Source organism: Podarcis filfolensis (genome assembly GCF_964270895.1).
Source record: "Podarcis filfolensis genome assembly, chromosome: 13".
Classification (NCBI taxonomy): Eukaryota; Metazoa; Chordata; class Lepidosauria; order Squamata; family Lacertidae; genus Podarcis; species Podarcis filfolensis.
The window spans coordinates 19,130,381-19,147,260 of NC_139615.1; the positions used below are offsets into that span (position 1 = coordinate 19,130,381).

The 16,880-nt window shown below is 49.2% G+C and overlaps 1 protein-coding gene across 1 annotated transcript in view; it reads right to left on the bottom strand.

The window, feature by feature from the left end:
* Positions 1 to 301: 301 nt before the first annotated feature.
* The window catches only part of SLC17A7 (solute carrier family 17 member 7), a 57,980-nt gene continuing 41,401 nt past the window's right edge, over positions 302 to 16,880 (bottom strand). Inside the window, exons 6-12 of the mRNA XM_083580268.1 lie at positions 16,607 to 16,693; positions 15,946 to 16,088; positions 14,801 to 14,950; positions 7,831 to 7,963; positions 5,922 to 6,032; positions 4,852 to 4,979; positions 302 to 2,145 (exon numbers count right to left, since the gene is read on the bottom strand). Coding sequence (XP_083436394.1) covers positions 1,786 to 2,145; positions 4,852 to 4,979; positions 5,922 to 6,032; positions 7,831 to 7,963; positions 14,801 to 14,950; positions 15,946 to 16,088; positions 16,607 to 16,693 — 1,112 coding nt within the window. The 3' untranslated portion in view covers positions 302 to 1,785. The remainder of the gene's footprint in view (positions 2,146 to 4,851; positions 4,980 to 5,921; positions 6,033 to 7,830; positions 7,964 to 14,800; positions 14,951 to 15,945; positions 16,089 to 16,606; positions 16,694 to 16,880) is intronic.

The window sequence follows — 16,880 nt, forward strand, 5'->3', positions numbered from 1 at the left end:
CCAGTTTCATGTTTCACAGCCACTCAAAACTGCACTTGAAGCACTTTTAATATATACTGTTTTAAGCATAGTGTGAACCTTTATCATGTTCTAGTTAAGAATCTAGAGTGGGGGGGGACCTGTGGCCCTTCCATTGTTACTGGACTGCAACTTCCATTGACCCTGACCATTGGCCCTGCTGGCTGGGGCTGATGGGAGTTGGAGTCCAACAACATTTGAAGGGAGCATAGCCACCCTTTGCCCCCCACTGAGGTTTTTGGTGACAAAGCTTGGATTATTATTTTTTAAGGTTTTTTTTTAAAATTTAGGTTTCAAATAATTTTGAAGCACTGTAAGCCTGAAAGCGCTATAACAACACTGTGTGAACACATGCCTAGAGTTATTTTTGGAGCAAGTAAAGGGGAGGGGGCTCTTGAAACTACCATCCATAAGTATTTGGGGGCGGGGAGGCGGTGTCACTCGAAACCACTATGCAGATTTTCACTTGTCCATTGAGAAAACGTCAACCAGTGTAGCACTGAAAGCATTTTGTGGCTTGGGGTGGGTGGGAAAAACACACATTTACAGCGACAAGCAAGTGGAGTATTTAGAAATGATGGCCTGTGGGCATTTTTAACGGAGAGGCTGGATTTGTGCCACAGAAGAAGCATGGCTTGACTGGTTCTCAGCGTAGGAGCAAGGGGTCTGCCTTAGGGTCAAGGTGAGCTGCTCCCCGCCCCCTCCTCAGTGCAGGGTCATTTTTGGCGCATGAATGCTGAAGGCATAAGATGCTCTGCCCCTCACAAATTAAAGCTCCCCAGATACATTCACAGGAAGGGGAAAATATTTGATCTGTTCCTAAGAAAGAGAGAGAGGCCTGAGGCATAGTCTAAGGCAGGCTTCGTCAACCTGGTGCCTTGCAGGCGTCGTGCGCTACAACTCCCATCAACCCCGGCCACAATGGCCAGGCTGGCTGCAGGCTGATGGGAGATGTAGTCCAAAACACCTGGTTGGCACCAGGTTGGCGACAGGCTGGTCTAAGGTGCTGAAGCAGTGAGTGGCAGAGCGGGGGCCAGGCGACCAAACACAGCTCCATCCCGGGTGTGGGGGATGCTGAATAGAGGCGCCTGCTTCACATGGAGCCAGACCATCGGCCCATCTAGGCCAGTACTGTCTACTCTAGCTGGCAGAGGCCTTCCAAGGCTCAGCCAGCCATCTTTCCCAGAGCCGCTCCTTGACGTCCTTTGATTAGAAGAGACTGGGAATCAAACCTAGAACTTGATGTATGTGAAGCACATTTTCTGCCACAGACCTATGGGCTCCCTCCACCTGGGTAACCCAGAGGCCATAGGTCATAAATCAGTGCTATTGCGCTGTGTCCAAAGGTCTTTAGTAGGGCTCAAGGGGCGTGTTGGTGTAACTTAACTCCACCCACCCTTTGCCCCCATATCCTGAGGGTAGGGGGAGGTACCACAACTGGAGGGGTCAGAGTAGGTGGCGTTGGGTCTGTGTGAGGCATGGCAGCTGTCATGTCAACACACAGGAGCCTGTGGAAAAGGAAGGAGGGCGGTTTGGGGTGTGTGGGTGCCCTTGGGTTTTTTTTACCAAGGCGTATGAGGCTGAAGAGGGAGGCAGTTTTCAGTGGATCTGGACAGTTGTACCAGAACTGAGGGGTGGGAGGGAAAGGACGGTAAAGTGAAAGGGGAGGGGGAGAAGCAACCTAAACACAGGCCTTTCCCCCCACCCCACTCCAGAGAACTGAACCAAGGCCCCAGCACCCCACGCGGAAGGAGGGATGGAGCATCTCTACGACAAGTCCCGCTCTCCTGGCGTGCCGTACATATACGAATCTTTGCCAGGCTCCTGGACGTATTCTTCCTTCTTGTCCCAGTCAGCCGTCCAGCCTCCATTGGCAAAACTGGTGCTCTTGGTAGCGCCGTAGCCCCCGCCGCCTCCTCCCCCGCCCCCTCCTGCGGCCATGCGGGCCGCTTCGTCCTCCTCGTCGGCCAGTTCGTCCTCGTTGATGAAGCCGCACTTCTCCTCGTTGATCTCTTCCGGCTCGGCCCAGGGCTGCTTCTCGCCAGAGGCGAATATCCCATAGAAGATGACACCCCCGTAATGCACTAGAGAGGCGATGAGGAAGACGTATTGCCACTCCTCCCGTGTCTGTGGAGAATGAAAGAGGGAAGAGGTCAGTGTGGATAACCGAAGAAAGTTCTTCATTTATTCCAGTGGTTCTTAATGGTTGGCCCTTGGACCCCAGGGAGTCCATGTAGGCAACTCAGAGGGTCCATGGTAGGTATCCGTCAACTGTCTGGGACATCTTGTTTTGGGGGACGCAAGGGTACAGCGCACCAAAACTCGCAAGTGACCCAAAAGGCAAGTTTTTAGGTGCTGCGCTCTCACGTGGATCATGTGACTCACACAGGAGTGCAGTTCAGAAAACATGCGTCCCGGTTTTGCACCATTGACCATAGTGCCTCATTTGCCCTAATGGACTAGGCCCATTTAACAGAGACATGTGATAGGGCCTTCTCTCATTATTAAATTTTCTGTTTCACAATTTGGAGTACTCATTTTTACATCCTTAAGATATCCCTTCTTCTCTTTCCATGGTTCATTTTACATATCATAAATCCCTGTGCATTTTACAAAGACTATAGCATTCAGTATTCCATTATTACATCCATCAAAACTTATTTACACTGTTGAATTTATCAGTGTTGCCAGCGTTTTCAGCTGTACACAGTTATTTCCCATATATTCAATAAATGTTTTCCAATCTTCTCTAAACATATGTTCTCCTTGTTCTCTTATTCTATAGGTTAAGTCTGCAAGCTGCGCATATTCCGTCAGCTTACGTTGCCATTCTTCTTTAGTTGGGACCTCACTCATTTTCCATTTTTGGGCTAACAAAACATGGGCCACAGTATTGGCATACATAAATAACCTTTTTTGACACCTGGGAATTTCAGTCTGAATTATCCTCCGACAGAAAGGACTCTGGGATTTTTTTTTGGGGGGAGTACATTTTTTTCAATTCATTATGGATCATTTCCATGATCCACAGTGATAGGACCTTCTCTTCTCCATTGTTGCTTGACCAGGCAATCCTTTTTTTGCCCACCTCGCTGGCTAAAGTGGGTTCCCCCCCCCCTGCCTTTGGTCCTGGGCCCAGAAGATGCCCAAGTTCTGAGTTTTGCACTCTTTGCCTTTTATCTCTGCTTATTCTCTCTTACAATTTAATTGGTGTTATCTGCTGGTGCTTCCCCCCGCTTCATCTTTCTTCCTCCCCCCCCCACCCCTGTTTATATATTCCATTGATTTTCTTAAGTGCCTCATATTGCGTGTGGCAGAAAGGCAGGGTAAAAATGTTCTCAATACACATTTTTTTATAAAAAATAACAACAACCAAAGTGTGAGTTTAGAGTGTCTGCTATTAGAAAAGAACACAGATACTGTGGGAATATCAGAAATCTGGTAGGGCGGGGATAATCAATGGGATACAATTATCCCCAGATATAAAATATACAGGAAGGACCGAGGGGTTTGCACTGGTAATGGTGCTGCTCTATAGGTCAAAGAGGACATTGACCGCAATAAATGAGAAACCTGAGGAAGGACAAATCCAGTCAAGAATCACTGCATATGGAAATAACAGTCTAAAAATGTAACATAGTACTGGGTGGAATGCTAACAAAGCTTCTGAGAAGGAGAAAGAGCCATGATAGCCAAGTGAAACACTCATGTTCAGAAGCAACGTAACATACCTAACATGTCAACGGTATATCCATGGTATTCATGAAACATTTTAAGCATTTGTAATTCTAAATGTTAACATTGCACCCTGCCCTGGGACGTGCTGGCGAAGCGTTAGTAATACAGGAAACTCCCCACTTGTGTGCGACCAACTCGCATGCCACCATGTACACGTGTGGCGCTGCGAAATAAATAAATAATTCGATTAGAACCCGGAAGTGCTGCAAAAAATGGCCGGAGAAGAGCACAGAAATGGCAAAAAGAGCAGCTAGCAATCCCAGGAACCATTGCAAATTTAATCCCAGGAGCCCTTGCACCAACCTTTGAAACCTGTGGAGAATTGGAGTTTGAGAAAGGAGGCTTGAAGGAAGCAGTGCTTTTTTTTCTTTCTAAAAAAAATGTTTAGGGGTACTCTCATTTTCCTTCTCATATCGAAATACTGCCTCTCAATGAGGCAAAACTTAGATTCACAAAATGTTTAGGGGTATACATATCCCTGCATCTCCCCCCCCCCAAGAAAAAAAGCACTGGGAGGGAGTCTGGTAAGCAGTTTTTTAAAGGGTTTTTCAAGAGTTTCCAGGGGTTTAGAGAGCGTTTGCAGGCTTTCTAGATGGTGTTCCCGCTGTATGTGACTTCACGTACGCGCAGTGGCGTAGCGTGGGGGGTGCAGGGGGGGCTGGCCGCACCGGGCGCAACATCTGGGGGTTAGGGGGCGCAAATCCACGGGTTAGGGGGCGCAAATTACTTGCCTTGCCCCGGGTGCTGACAACCCACGCTACGCCACTGCGTACGCGCGGCTCCCAGAAACTTAACCCCCGCGTGAGTGAAATGAAACAACAACAACAATGTATTTCTTCCTCTGTCCTCCTTTTCTAGCTGCTCCTTTCCATTGCCCCCCTTCAGTTTTTCAGCCTCCCCACCCAACTGCTCTCAACCATCAGGAAGAGAGCATATTGTTAGGCAGCATGCTCAGACCCCCCTCCGTGTGTGGCTGTTGCCATTCTGGCTACATAAACGGCACTTGGAGAACCAAATCAGAAGGCTAGAAATTATGGGGACAGGAAGTTCTCAGGACAAGCAACCCCCCCTGCTTTCAGGAGCTTTGATTCCTACCTTGTGTTTGGTCATAGCTCCTACGATGAGTGGACACACCATCCCTGACAAAGTTCCCACGCCATTGGAGATCCCCATGAGGATGCTGGCATATCGGGGGGCAATGTCCAAGTGATTGACGTTAAATCCTGGAAGCGAGGAGGTGGGTTATAGAAAGGAATTTACATCAGTTTCTCCTCTAACTTTGGAGCTAACGTATGCCACAGATTGCTTCTAACTGTGAGGCTGCTTCCAGATTATCACTATTTTTAAGTGGTATGCAATTATATACTGGCCAATCCAGCAAGCTCCTGCAGCCAATCAAAAGCTGTGAAAGCCCCACTGGATGTTTGGCTTTCAAAAATAGTTCGCAAACCAGAACAGTCCGGGTTTGCGATGTTTGGGAGCCGAAATGTTCAGGAACTAAGCCGTTCGACTTCCAAGGTACAACTGTATACATATTTTTGCAGACCAATTTCCCCTGATACAATGTTATTTTCACAAACATATGCATTTTGATGCACACCTTACCCCAGTATGTGTTCTTCTACACACATTGCTTGGCTAGAGAAATGAATTGCAAACTTTGCATTTCAGTGCATGGCTGTTTGGGTTTGTGTGTTGTTTCAGAAAGTGCAACTTAGGTAGGAGCACAAACTTAATTTCTCTCTGATCCCTACTTGTTGGGGCGAAGCAGAGGACCTTTAATTTGGAATGCCACAATGCCCTAACACAGGTGTGGGGAATCTTTCATGGCTAGACTACAGTTCCCATCAGCCCCAGCAAACATGAGCAGTGGCCGAGGATGTAGGGAGTTGTGGTTCAGCAACAACTGGAGGGTCTCACCTTCCTCAGAAGGTCAACCCAGCTCCCTAAGAGCAGTGGCAGAGCTTCATGCTCCGGCACCGGGGGGCGGAGAGCAGGTGGGGGCAGGACTTGTGTGCGTCTTGGGGATGTGGCACGACGCCTGTGGGGGCGTGGCGCCCAGTGCGGGCGGGGGGCAGCAGCGATAGCACCCCACCAGGATCGCGCTGCCAGGCGTGATGCGCTCCCCCCCCACTCCTCTTCCTTCGCCAGTGCTAAGCGCTTACCTGAAATAGCAAAGCCGCTGAAACCCACGGCCAGAACAAGGAAAGAAATTGCTACGCCTTTGCTGTGGGAATAGCCAACCACTAAGAGGAGTGTGGCTTCCATGCCAAAACCTGACGAAGAAGGAAGAACAGAGAAAGTGAGTGCGGACACACAGCTCCCGCACAGCTGTGTCTATTTTCAACTTCTGACTGTGATCGCGCTGCATAAGAAACTAGAGCAGGGTGTACATAAAACTTACATGTGGCTGTGCGTGCTGCTAATTTTTTTTTTTTTGCTAATAGAAGGGGAAGGGTGTCATAACTTAGCGGGGCTGCAAATGAGCCGTAGAGCATATGCTATGCATAAAGAAGGCCTCAGTTTTTGGCAATTGCAGGTGGAAAAAATTGCTGTTGCACCCAGATCCCACTTGCCAGCTGCCCTCAGGTATCTGGCTGGCCGCTGCGAGAACAGAGTGCTGGACTAGAAGGGCCTTTTGCCTGGTCCAGAAGGGATCGTGTGATGTTCTTAAGTTCAATCCCCCAACATCTGCAACACATGGTATGCATGTGTCATTTCAACACCAATTCATTCTCCCAGGCGTTAAAAATCCTTTTAAGCCACTCTGGAAGCTTGTGTTTTATTTATCCACTGTGTGGTTGCTTTTTTAAAAAATCTATTGTGTTATAGCTGATGTTTTACTCTGTTTGATCTTATGGTTGATTGTGTAACTTTATTTTATTTTCGTCTTAAGCTGTCCTGAGAGCTGAGATGCGCTGATGGTGCAGGATGAAAATGTAACAGATGAGCTAACGAGTAAAAAGCCAGCCTTGAGCGGAAAAGATCAAAGGCAGTGATGAGAAAGACCTTTCTCTGTGTAAGGCAGGATTCTCCAACCTGGGCTGGACTACACTTCCCATCATCCTTGACCATGGGCTGATGGGATTTGTAGTCCAACCATGCCCGGAATGTGCCAAATTGGGGAAGGCCAGCATTAAGGTCTTTGTCAGCAGTGCGGTCCTGTGTTATATGGACTTGGTATAAGACTGATTCATGAATAAATGAGGGTCAGGGGAGGTTGCAACTTTGTGAAAAGTGAACTGGCAAGAGGAGAGCTTGCTTAAAGCAAGAGCGCAGGGTCCACTGCAACCCACAGGACAGGGGTATGTGATGCTTTCTCATGCCCTCCTACTGTAAACTAGGGCTGGGAGATAGTCAGCTTTTCAACACTGCGATGTATCACCAGCTAAACATTGCGATAGAGTGACACATTGCAACGTTGAAAAGCAGAGGGAGGAACAAGCTGCATTGTCCTCAGCCCCACAAGGTGCTGGGGTGAAACTGCCTCTGCTCCCAATGCAGCTTTTTCCTTCCTCTGCGCACCAGGCGCTGGTGACCGAGGGACTCAGGAGTGACGGCAGTTTCACCCACGATATACTGCTGGGTGAAGGCGCCATCGCCCAGGCCTGCTAGAAACCCCAGAAAAAACATTCTAAGCAGGACATGAAAACCTCCAAGTGATTTTGCATCCACAAGTGCTAAAAAACTGAGGTGTGCCCGTCCCTGCAAAAGAAAGAAAGACATCTCAATGAAAACAGAGATTCTCAGAAACCTGTGCAAGTTCCTGGATTCTGTCTCTAATGCACTTGCTTCAAATATTGTGGCACTCTCAGTACTGCCTAGATGCTGCTGGGCTCCAACTTCCATCATCCCTGGATATTTGCCTTGCTAACTGGGGCCAGATAGGAGTTGGAGTCCAGCAGCAGGTTCTGGAGGGCAGCAGGTCCCTACTCCTGGCCTGGGCACTTTTCTCTAGAAACCTTTCCCACTGCCAAGCCAGCCACCTGCCCCTTACTGGAGTCCGGGTATCTCTCAACCAAGCCTTAACCCTCCTCCCTGGGCCTTTTCTCCAACAATGCCTTTCTCTCTCACCCCCACAGTTCATCATCTTGCGGACGTTTGTGGTAGACATGATCCTCCGCGTCCGCAGGTAGTCGGCGATTTGGCCCCCAATGGGCACGATGATCGTCATGACCAGGTGAGGCAAAGCGGATAGCATGCCCACCTGCACAGGAAGGGACGAAAAGGATGTTTAAAAACAGTTAAGAAAATCCAGCTGTCATGTGGGGTCTTTTTTCTTTTGAACATTACGTGTATGACCAAGGGCACCCGCAGGATATTTTGCAAGTGGGGAGAAGGGCAGTGTATGTGTGTGTGTCCAAGTAGAACACTGGAAGGATGGGATAAGGCTTATTTCTCACACAAAAAATGAGAATAGTGCCTAAAGGTTTTGTCTCATGTAGCAGGTTCTGCAAGCTTAAGAGTTTTATCCAACTGAGGTCTTACTCAGAGTAGACCCACTGAAAGTAAGACTGCCATGACCATGAATTTCAGTGGGTTGACTAATACGTAGGGCTCAGTTGAAGACAACTCTTAAGTTGTGTAAAACTGATGCACAAGACAAAATGTGCAGGTACAGTGGTACCTCGGGTTACAGACGCTTCAAGTTACATACGCTTCAGGTTACAGACTCTGCTAACCCAGAAATAGTACCTCGGGTTAAGAACTTTGCTTCAGGATGAGAACAGAAATCACGCGGCAGCAGCGGGAGGCCCCATTAGCTAAAGTGGTTGTGGAGTTTGGAACTGACAGGGTCAGAACTCCGAGGTGTCCTGTATCTGGGAGGAGAAGGAGGAGTAGAAGGAGGAGCTTGTCGCAGAGCAGTGAGTCACAGAGTCTCTCTGCGTTCAGACTTACTTTCACTTCTCACTGAGCAGCAGCTTGGCACAGAAGCTGCGTGTGTGCTTTTGGAGCACGGCTGAGAATGCCTCCAAGTTCCGATGGAGGAGACTGATTTATGGCTTGTAAATAAACGCTTCTAGAGATAAGAACCGAACTGTCTCTGGACTTGATTTATCCCTCATCTCACACGGACCCAGGACTGCTGCGACTCTGCTCCCCTGCCAGGTCAGCTTCTGAACAGAGCTGCGCAATGGAAGCGTGACTGGACGCAGGGGTTTTATTTTCGCAAAGGTTATGGCTGTACGTGTTTCCTGACAAGTGTGAGAAGGGAGAAGGCTGCCAGCGTCGATTTGCTGTGATCTCCTGCCAGGAGAATGCTGGAGAGCGGAGCCAAGAGCCAGAAGGAACGGCTGCTTCGAGAGTCCGGCTTGCTGGCAAACTTGTGAGTACGCTGAAGCCCCGGGGGGAGGAAGATGGCTGCTGCTCAGGAACAGCAAGGCCATGAGAGCTACCCCGGTGAGAGGCTGAATGGGGCCAACTGGGAGGCCTGGTCAAGAAGAGCAAGGGGGTGGTTTGTGGCCACAGGGCTCTGGAGTCCAGTCCAGAAGGAGCCGGCCCCACCCATGCATGCTCTGCTGAGTGAGAGAGGGCAGAGAGAGCTTTGCTGCTTGAGAGCAAGCGTGGACGCTTTGCTGTTGCCCCACCTGGAGGGTGTTAAATCGGCTGAGGCCGCTTGGCAGGTGCTGAGGAGTCTGTGCGAAAGCTCAGCAGGAGCCAAGGGCCGGGAGGAAGCCGAGGGCCAAGGGAGCAAGCCTCAGGCTGAAGTGAGAGCCAGACCAGAGGGGGCTGTTCCGGGAAGCTGTTTCTCTGCTTCGACACGTCTGTGTGCTGGAGAGCAGCTGAGAGCTGTGGAAGAGGGCACCCCAAGAAGGAGTGGGGGGGCAGGCCAGGCAGGCCATTCCAAGAGCTCTGAGAAAGTGAAAGGCTTCGAAAGTTGTTTGTGCTTTGAGACGACGTCCAACAGCGCTGGGAAGCATCCGCTAGAGGCCCAGGCTGCCAAGGACACCAGCCGGCGTGGAATGTCAACAAAGCAGGTTCCCAAGGCCAGTTCCCAGCAAAGACGTGGGAAAGCAGCAGGCCAGGAGAAAAACAAAGACAAGGCGTCTTATCACCTCACAGCTGCGATGGCGTCTCTGAGAAAAGGCAAAAGCCTCAGTCGGGGGGAGGCTGTGGCCATGGCAACCGATGGGAACGTGAGCAACGGCATGGCATCTTTGGAAAACAGCCAGAGACACTCTTTATCTCTCGTTGTGGATTCCGGAGCTTCGCATTGTCTGGTGACCTCCAGAGGGCTCCTGAGGAACTGCAAGACAGTTAAAACTGGACGCTATGTTACCTTAGCAGATGGGTCTCAAAGACCACTGACTGAATCTGGGTTTCTATATTGTTCTTTTATAGATCATTGGATAGAAGCTTTTGTGGTCCCAGAGCTTGCTCACTCTCTGCTAAGTGTGCCAGCTCTTATGGCTGCTGGATTTGATGTTTTGTTTTCTAATAATGTGTGTTCCTTCTACAGGGATGGGAAGAAGATCCACAGTGTCCAGAGAAGAGGCACGCTCTTTCTGGTCGAGATGCCCATTGAAAATGGGGCTGGTGGGAAAATGGGGCTGGTGGAAAATGGGGCTAGTGGAGAGTCCATTGACGACGCCCAAGGGCAGTGTGCTAATGTCCCACCACACCAAGATTGCATACACTTATGGCACAGGAGATTTGGACACGTAGGGTGGTCATATGTGAGGAAGGCCACAGACAACACCATTGGGTGCAGGTTCAAAGCATGTGACAAATACCTAGATTGTCAAGCCTGTAAGCAATCAAAGGTCACAACATGCTCATACCCCAGGTCTGAGAGGAAAACCAGTAAACCCTTTGAACTTGTCCATGCAGATTTGTCGGGGCCCATGCCGACACCTTCTCTAGCTGGATCTAAGTGGGTTTTGGTTTTGGTTGACGATTTTTCTAAACATTCATGGATTTTTGCGCTGCAACAGAAGTCAGAAGCAGCTGCACTGATCAGGGATTGGATCACAGCGGTAGAGCTACGGTTCTCTACCAAGGTGATTTCCTTTCAATCTGATCGTGGGGGGGAGTTCACAGGTTCTGCGCTGCAATCGTTCTTCAGGCAGAAGGGTATCAGTCATCGACTGACAGCCCCCCACTCTCCGCAACAGAATGGGGTTGCAGAGAGAAAATTTCGCACGCTACAGGAGTCAGCGAATGCTATGCTGGCAGACTCGGGTCTGCCACAGCGCTTTTGGGCTGAGAGTTATAAAACAGCTTGTTTCCTGCAGAACAGGGTGTTCAATTCCAGTGTAGGGGACACACCGTACTTTCTGCTTCACCGGAAACAGCCCAAAGTACATTTTCTGCGCACTTTTGGGTCCACGGCCTGGGTTCTCATTCCAAAGGCCATGCGCAGAAAAGGTGAGCCAAGATCCAGGAAAATGATCTTTGTAGGCTATGAGCCGGGTTCAAAGGCGTGGCGCTTCGCATACCCTACTGGCAACCAGTCCAAGCTGCTTATTAGCGGCAGTGCTGAGTTCTGCGAGCAGAGTGGGTGGAAGCGTCTTCACGGGAATCCAGATGTTCTGGTAGACTCAGATGAGGAAGAAGAAGAGGGCGAGGCTGAACCTGTTGCTGAGATGCACAGTCCACAGCCACAGAGTCCAGAGCCGGGATCTCCAAGGGAGAGGCTTCGTGTCTCTCCAAAGGGAAGTCCCAGGACCCCTCCACTGGTCTCTGTCAAGTCTGAGCCAAGAAGTCAATCATCCTCGCCAGCAGGACCAGCTGTTCGCCCTAAACAGCGCAGCAGGTCAGAGGGGGATGATTCTGACACAGAGGATAGAAGGGTTGATCCAGGTGATTCAGGCGCAGTTCCAGAATTCACGCTGAGGAGGTCAGCAAGATCAACCAAAGGGAAGCCACCTGAAAGGTATGAAGCCACGAGTGTCTGGGTTGGTGTGGCTAGATGTGAACCTGAATCCTTTGAGGATGTTCAGAAGTTGCCTCGGGAAGAAGCCAGCAAATGGCATGAGGCGATGCAGAAGGAGATGAATTCAATGAAGTCTCTTGGAGTGTTCTCACTCACACAGCTGCCGGCTAACCAGCAAGCTGTGGGCTGCAGATGGGTTTACCGACTTAAACCCACAGAAGCAGGGGAACCACAGTATAAAGCGAGATTAGTGGCACGTGGATTTACACAGAGACGCGGAGTTTACTTCACAGAGGTCTATTCGCCGACCTCAAGGGCGGAGACTTTGAGAACGCTTTTGGCAATAGCAGCACAGAGAGGCTGGAAGGTGAACCATTTTGATGTAGATGTCGCTTACCTGAACTCAGATCTCCAGGAGGAGTTGTACATGCGTCCTCCTCCAGGGTTTGAAGTCAGTGAGCCAGGCGTCGTGTGGCGGTTGCACAAATCCATCTATGGATTACGCCAATCTGCCAGGAACTGGAATATGTGCCTACATGAAGCCTTAGAAAAGCTAGGTTTTAAGAGATCTCTTGCAGACAGTTGTCTTTACATTAGAGATTCAGGCTTGCAACAGCAAGTGGCCCAAGTGTTTGTTGATGACATCTTGTTGATGACAAGGACAGGTGAACAGGTAGAGAAGTTTGCTAAGGAGCTTGGAAAGCGGTTCAAGCTGAAGCAACTTGGAGATGTCAAGTCCTATCTAGGCGTAGAGATCACAAGAGCAAGTGATGGAAGCTTTTTGCTTCGCCAGAAAGGTAAGATTGAGCAGTTGCTTGAGAAGTTCAGGATGTCTGATTGTGCAGGTGCCAGATCACCCATGGAGACTGGGTACGTGAAGGAGTGTCAGCAAGTAGAACGCGTGGTGTTCGAAAATACTGAACTCTTTCAGTCAGCTCTGGGTAGTCTGTTGTATCTGTCACAGTGGAGCAGACCAGACATAGCGTTAGCTGTCAATCTGCTCAGTAGAGAGGCTTCAAGTCCTAGTGTGCAGGCCTGGAATGGTGTTAAGCGGGTGCTACGTTACCTGCACGATACCAAAGACTTTTGCCTCAAGATGTCAGCTGAGGGCGATGTCAAGCTGACTGCCTGGGTGGATTCGGATTGGGCTAACCTTGAGGACCGCAAATCAGTGTCAGGCCTAGTGGTGAAGTTTGGGGACTCAGTGATTGGGTGGAGGTCCCGGAAGCAAAGTCTCATAGCGCTTTCATCTACTGAAGCTGAGTTCAGTGCGCTATCAGAGGTTTGCAGAGAACTGGAGTTCTATGTGTGTTTGGTCGAGGAAATCTGTGGAGAGGATTGTCTGCCCGTTGTGGTGCATGAAGACAATCAACCATGCCTTAAATTAGCTGAGACAGGGCAATTCAAGGCGAGGACCAAACATTTGGACATACGCTTCCGGAATGTATGTCAGAGCGTTCATGAGGGGCTAGTTGCTCTGAAATACTGTCCCTCAACCAAGAACCTCGCTGATGGTTTCACAAAACCATTGACCTTCCAGAAGCACGAGGAGTTCTGTGAGGGTCTGTGTATGGGGAAAGCATTGTTGGCTATTGTCCCCAGATGCAGGACAAGAGGGGGTGTGGAGTTTGGAACTGACAGGGTCAGAACTCCGAGGTGTCCTGTATCTGGGAGGAGAAGGAGGAGTAGAAGGAGGAGCTTGTCGCAGAGCAGTGAGTCACAGAGTCTCTCTGCGTTCAGACTTACTTTCACTTCTCACTGAGCAGCAGCTTGGCACAGAAGCTGCGTGTGTGCTTTTGGAGCACGGCTGAGAATGCCTCCAAGTTCCGATGGAGGAGACTGATTTATGGCTTGTAAATAAACGCTTCTAGAGATAAGAACCGAACTGTCTCTGGACTTGATTTATCCCTCATCTCACACGGACCCAGGACTGCTGCGACTCTGCTCCCCTGCCAGGTCAGCTTCTGAACAGAGCTGCGCAATGGAAGCGTGACTGGACGCAGGGGTTTTATTTTCGCAAAGTGGTCCCTCAGGTTAAGAACAGTTTCAGATTAAGAACGGACCTCTAGAACGAATTAAGTTCTTAACCCGAGGTACTACTGCACCTTTTTTCTCGCTTTTTTGGTGAGAAATTAGCCTGATAACATTGGATGGTGTTTAAATATGTTTTACTCAAAGCAGACCCACTGAATGAATGAACATGGCTAAGTCAGGCCCGTTAATTCCAATGTGTCTAGTCTGAGTGAAATTTAGTTGCCAGCCACCTATTGGATATAACCCGTGCTCTCTTTAAAAACAAAAATGAAAGCCGGGAATCTTAGGATTATGGTTCTTGGTGGTGGGGGAACTGCCCTTCCACGGACACCCATGTTGAAAACATTATATAATTCTGTCAAAGGACTTCAAACCCAATTCCAATAGTCCTCTTCGCCATCACCGACTGCTTCCTAGTAGTAGTTGTGGCAGGAGCAGCGGTGGCAGGTGAGGGTGCAGAGTGATGGAACTGAGCTTGCCAAGAGGAGACCAGGCGAGGTGTGATGAGGTCAGAGGAGCTCTGGGCTGGTAGTGGCCACTCAAGTGCACCTGCAGGGCCGCCAATGTCGATTCAAAGCGCTCCTGGTCTTGCTGAAGCCTCACGTTACCCCAATCTTCTCCTTCTAAGTGCCATTGCCAGTGGGAGGGTGCCATTGCCACTCCAACCACACACACAAACCCTGCCCATGCGCTGCGGCTGTGTAGATGTATGTTTTGGAATCCTGAAATTTGATTCTGCTAATTTCTGAAGTTTTATATTTTTCTTCTTTTTTTAAAAAAATAAAAAGTCTATACTGCACATAGAGCCATAGAATAAAAAAATGGAACATCTTGGATCCTTTTCTCTCTGTGTGCCTTGCCCCAGCATACAATGGAAGAACAATTGGCACGTGGCTAGGGCCATCTTTTTTTTCTCTTATCAGCACAGAATGAAACACCCTCTGCTAATTAATTAATGACGACAGCAATATTCGCCACTCTTCACCGGTAGGTCCCAAGACCGGGTTAGAACAATTTCAAATTCAGTATTAAAAACAGTGAAGAGAACTTATGGACAAGTCTCCAATTTCTTGCCCTGACACGTGCAAGAGCGCGGGCACACACACACCTCAAACCAAGGGCAATTTTTCTCACCTTGCTGATTTCAAAGCCAAAGACTTCTTCAAAATAGGCCGGCTGGCTAATTAAGAGCAAATAGAAGGTCCAGCTCCGGCAGAAGTTGGCCACAATAATGGCGTAGACAGGCATGGAAGTGAAGAACTTGCGCCAGGGCGCTTTGAATTTCTGCCAAGAGGTAGGGAGGAGAGAGAGAGAGAGAGAGAGAGAGAGAGAGAGAGAGAGAGGAAAACATTAACAGAGTTGCCTCACATCCTCGCATATCCCCACAGCAGTGCTGTTGCAGGACTTCAGAGGCCACTTGCCTCCTCAAAAATGGTGCCCCATGAAGGTGCTGAGAGCTTCCCTACTGCAGAGAGATCTTCAACGCCTGCCTCCTCACCACCATACATTTAAAGCATTTAAATCCTGGGAGCTGTAGTTTCCCGCTCACAGAGCTATAACTCTCAGACCCTTAAACTACAGTTCCCAGGATTATTTGGGGGAAGTCATGCTTTAAATGTATGGTGTGTGCAGTTTCTCTCTCTCTGCTCTCTCATATCCTTGCCCATGGCCTTTGCTCCTCCACCTTCACCACCCTCACCTGTCCAAATGTCTCTTTCCCCTCCTCATATGAACCTGCCCTGCAGCCCAGTATGCTTGGAGCTGCCTCCCAGGACACCCGCCTGATACCACCACTAGGCCCCATATGCACTCGGCATTTGAAGCAGTATTCTACCACTTTGAACAATTAGGCTTCCGCCAAAGAATGCTGGGAACTGTAGTTTGTTAAGGGTGCTGAGAGTTTCTAGGAGACCCCTATTCCCCTCACACAGGTACCATTCTCAGAGTGGTTTAGCAGTCAACCCCTCTTCCCAGGTAACTCCATAGCTTGGGACTTGTCTTTTTGACCTCCTACCTTCTTTCTTATTTTCATTTTTCAACGCTTCATCCTATGAGCTCAAGGTAGCGCACGTGGTTCTCCACCCCTCCCCATATTATCCTCACAAGAACCCTGTGAGGTAGGTTAGCCCGAGAGGCAGTAACCAGGCTTCGCAGCCAAGGGGGGATTCGAACCCTGGTTTCCCAGTGTTGTAGTCCGCCACTCTAGCCACACTCTGTTAAGGCTCCATGCACCTTGATGGCGCCATATGTATGGCAAGAGAGCAATGCAAGGCACTGACCAGAAGGGGATTCATAAGACTGGCGCTTTCTCCAATGCTTTCTTCTATGTATTTCCTCTCTTCCTCGGTGATGGTTGGGTGCTGGGCAGGACTCTCGTAGGAAACCATCAGCCAGAACATATACCAGAAGATACCAAAGCTGCCTGCCAAGGAACAGAATTGCAGAAGCGGTTGGAGGGAAGGGACCTACGATCTGATCCAACGAGGTTTAGGCAACCGAGAAGGCATGGTAGCCAAAGAGTTGGCCTCTTTTTCCCCCTCCAATTTTTTAAAATTAATTTTCCAAATTTATAACAAATAAGACACACAAATAAAGAAAAAATACATTACAATACTTAAAAAAGCAACAAAAACAAACATACAAATAGCTAATACTTTAAGGCCTAATTTAGTTTTCATGGTTAACTGACTTCCTCGAATTTCATTGAATCACTTTTTAACAGCTTTCCAATACCCTCTTTCTAATCAATTTAACACCTTTAGTTTACAATCTTCTTCTCTTTTCATAATTATCCAAATCCATAATATTTTACAATTCACTCCAGTCCTAGGCCCATTTGGTCCTTTCAAGTGACTTCTACTTATTGTATGTTACAATATTTAGCTAAATAGACTTTAAATTTATTCCGCTCTTCTTGGCATGGCCTCTTGGCTGGCTTACCGTAGACGTAGAATACTGAGCTCCACCCGGAATACTGCACTAGGATCCCCGCGAGAGGCATGGCCACCACAGCTCCTGCGTAAGAGCCTGCAAAGGTAGAGGGAAAAGGTTAGCCAGGGATACAAGCTGAGATTCCTAACTCCAGTGGAGTCTGGTGCCCATTGGGACTGGCAGGGCGGAAGTCAGGGTGACCAGCTGGCTGTAAGTAAGAAGGCAGCCAGGCGTGGGGTCTGGCTGAGGGCAAGCTGAGCATGGTGGGGCAGTGCCCCCATTT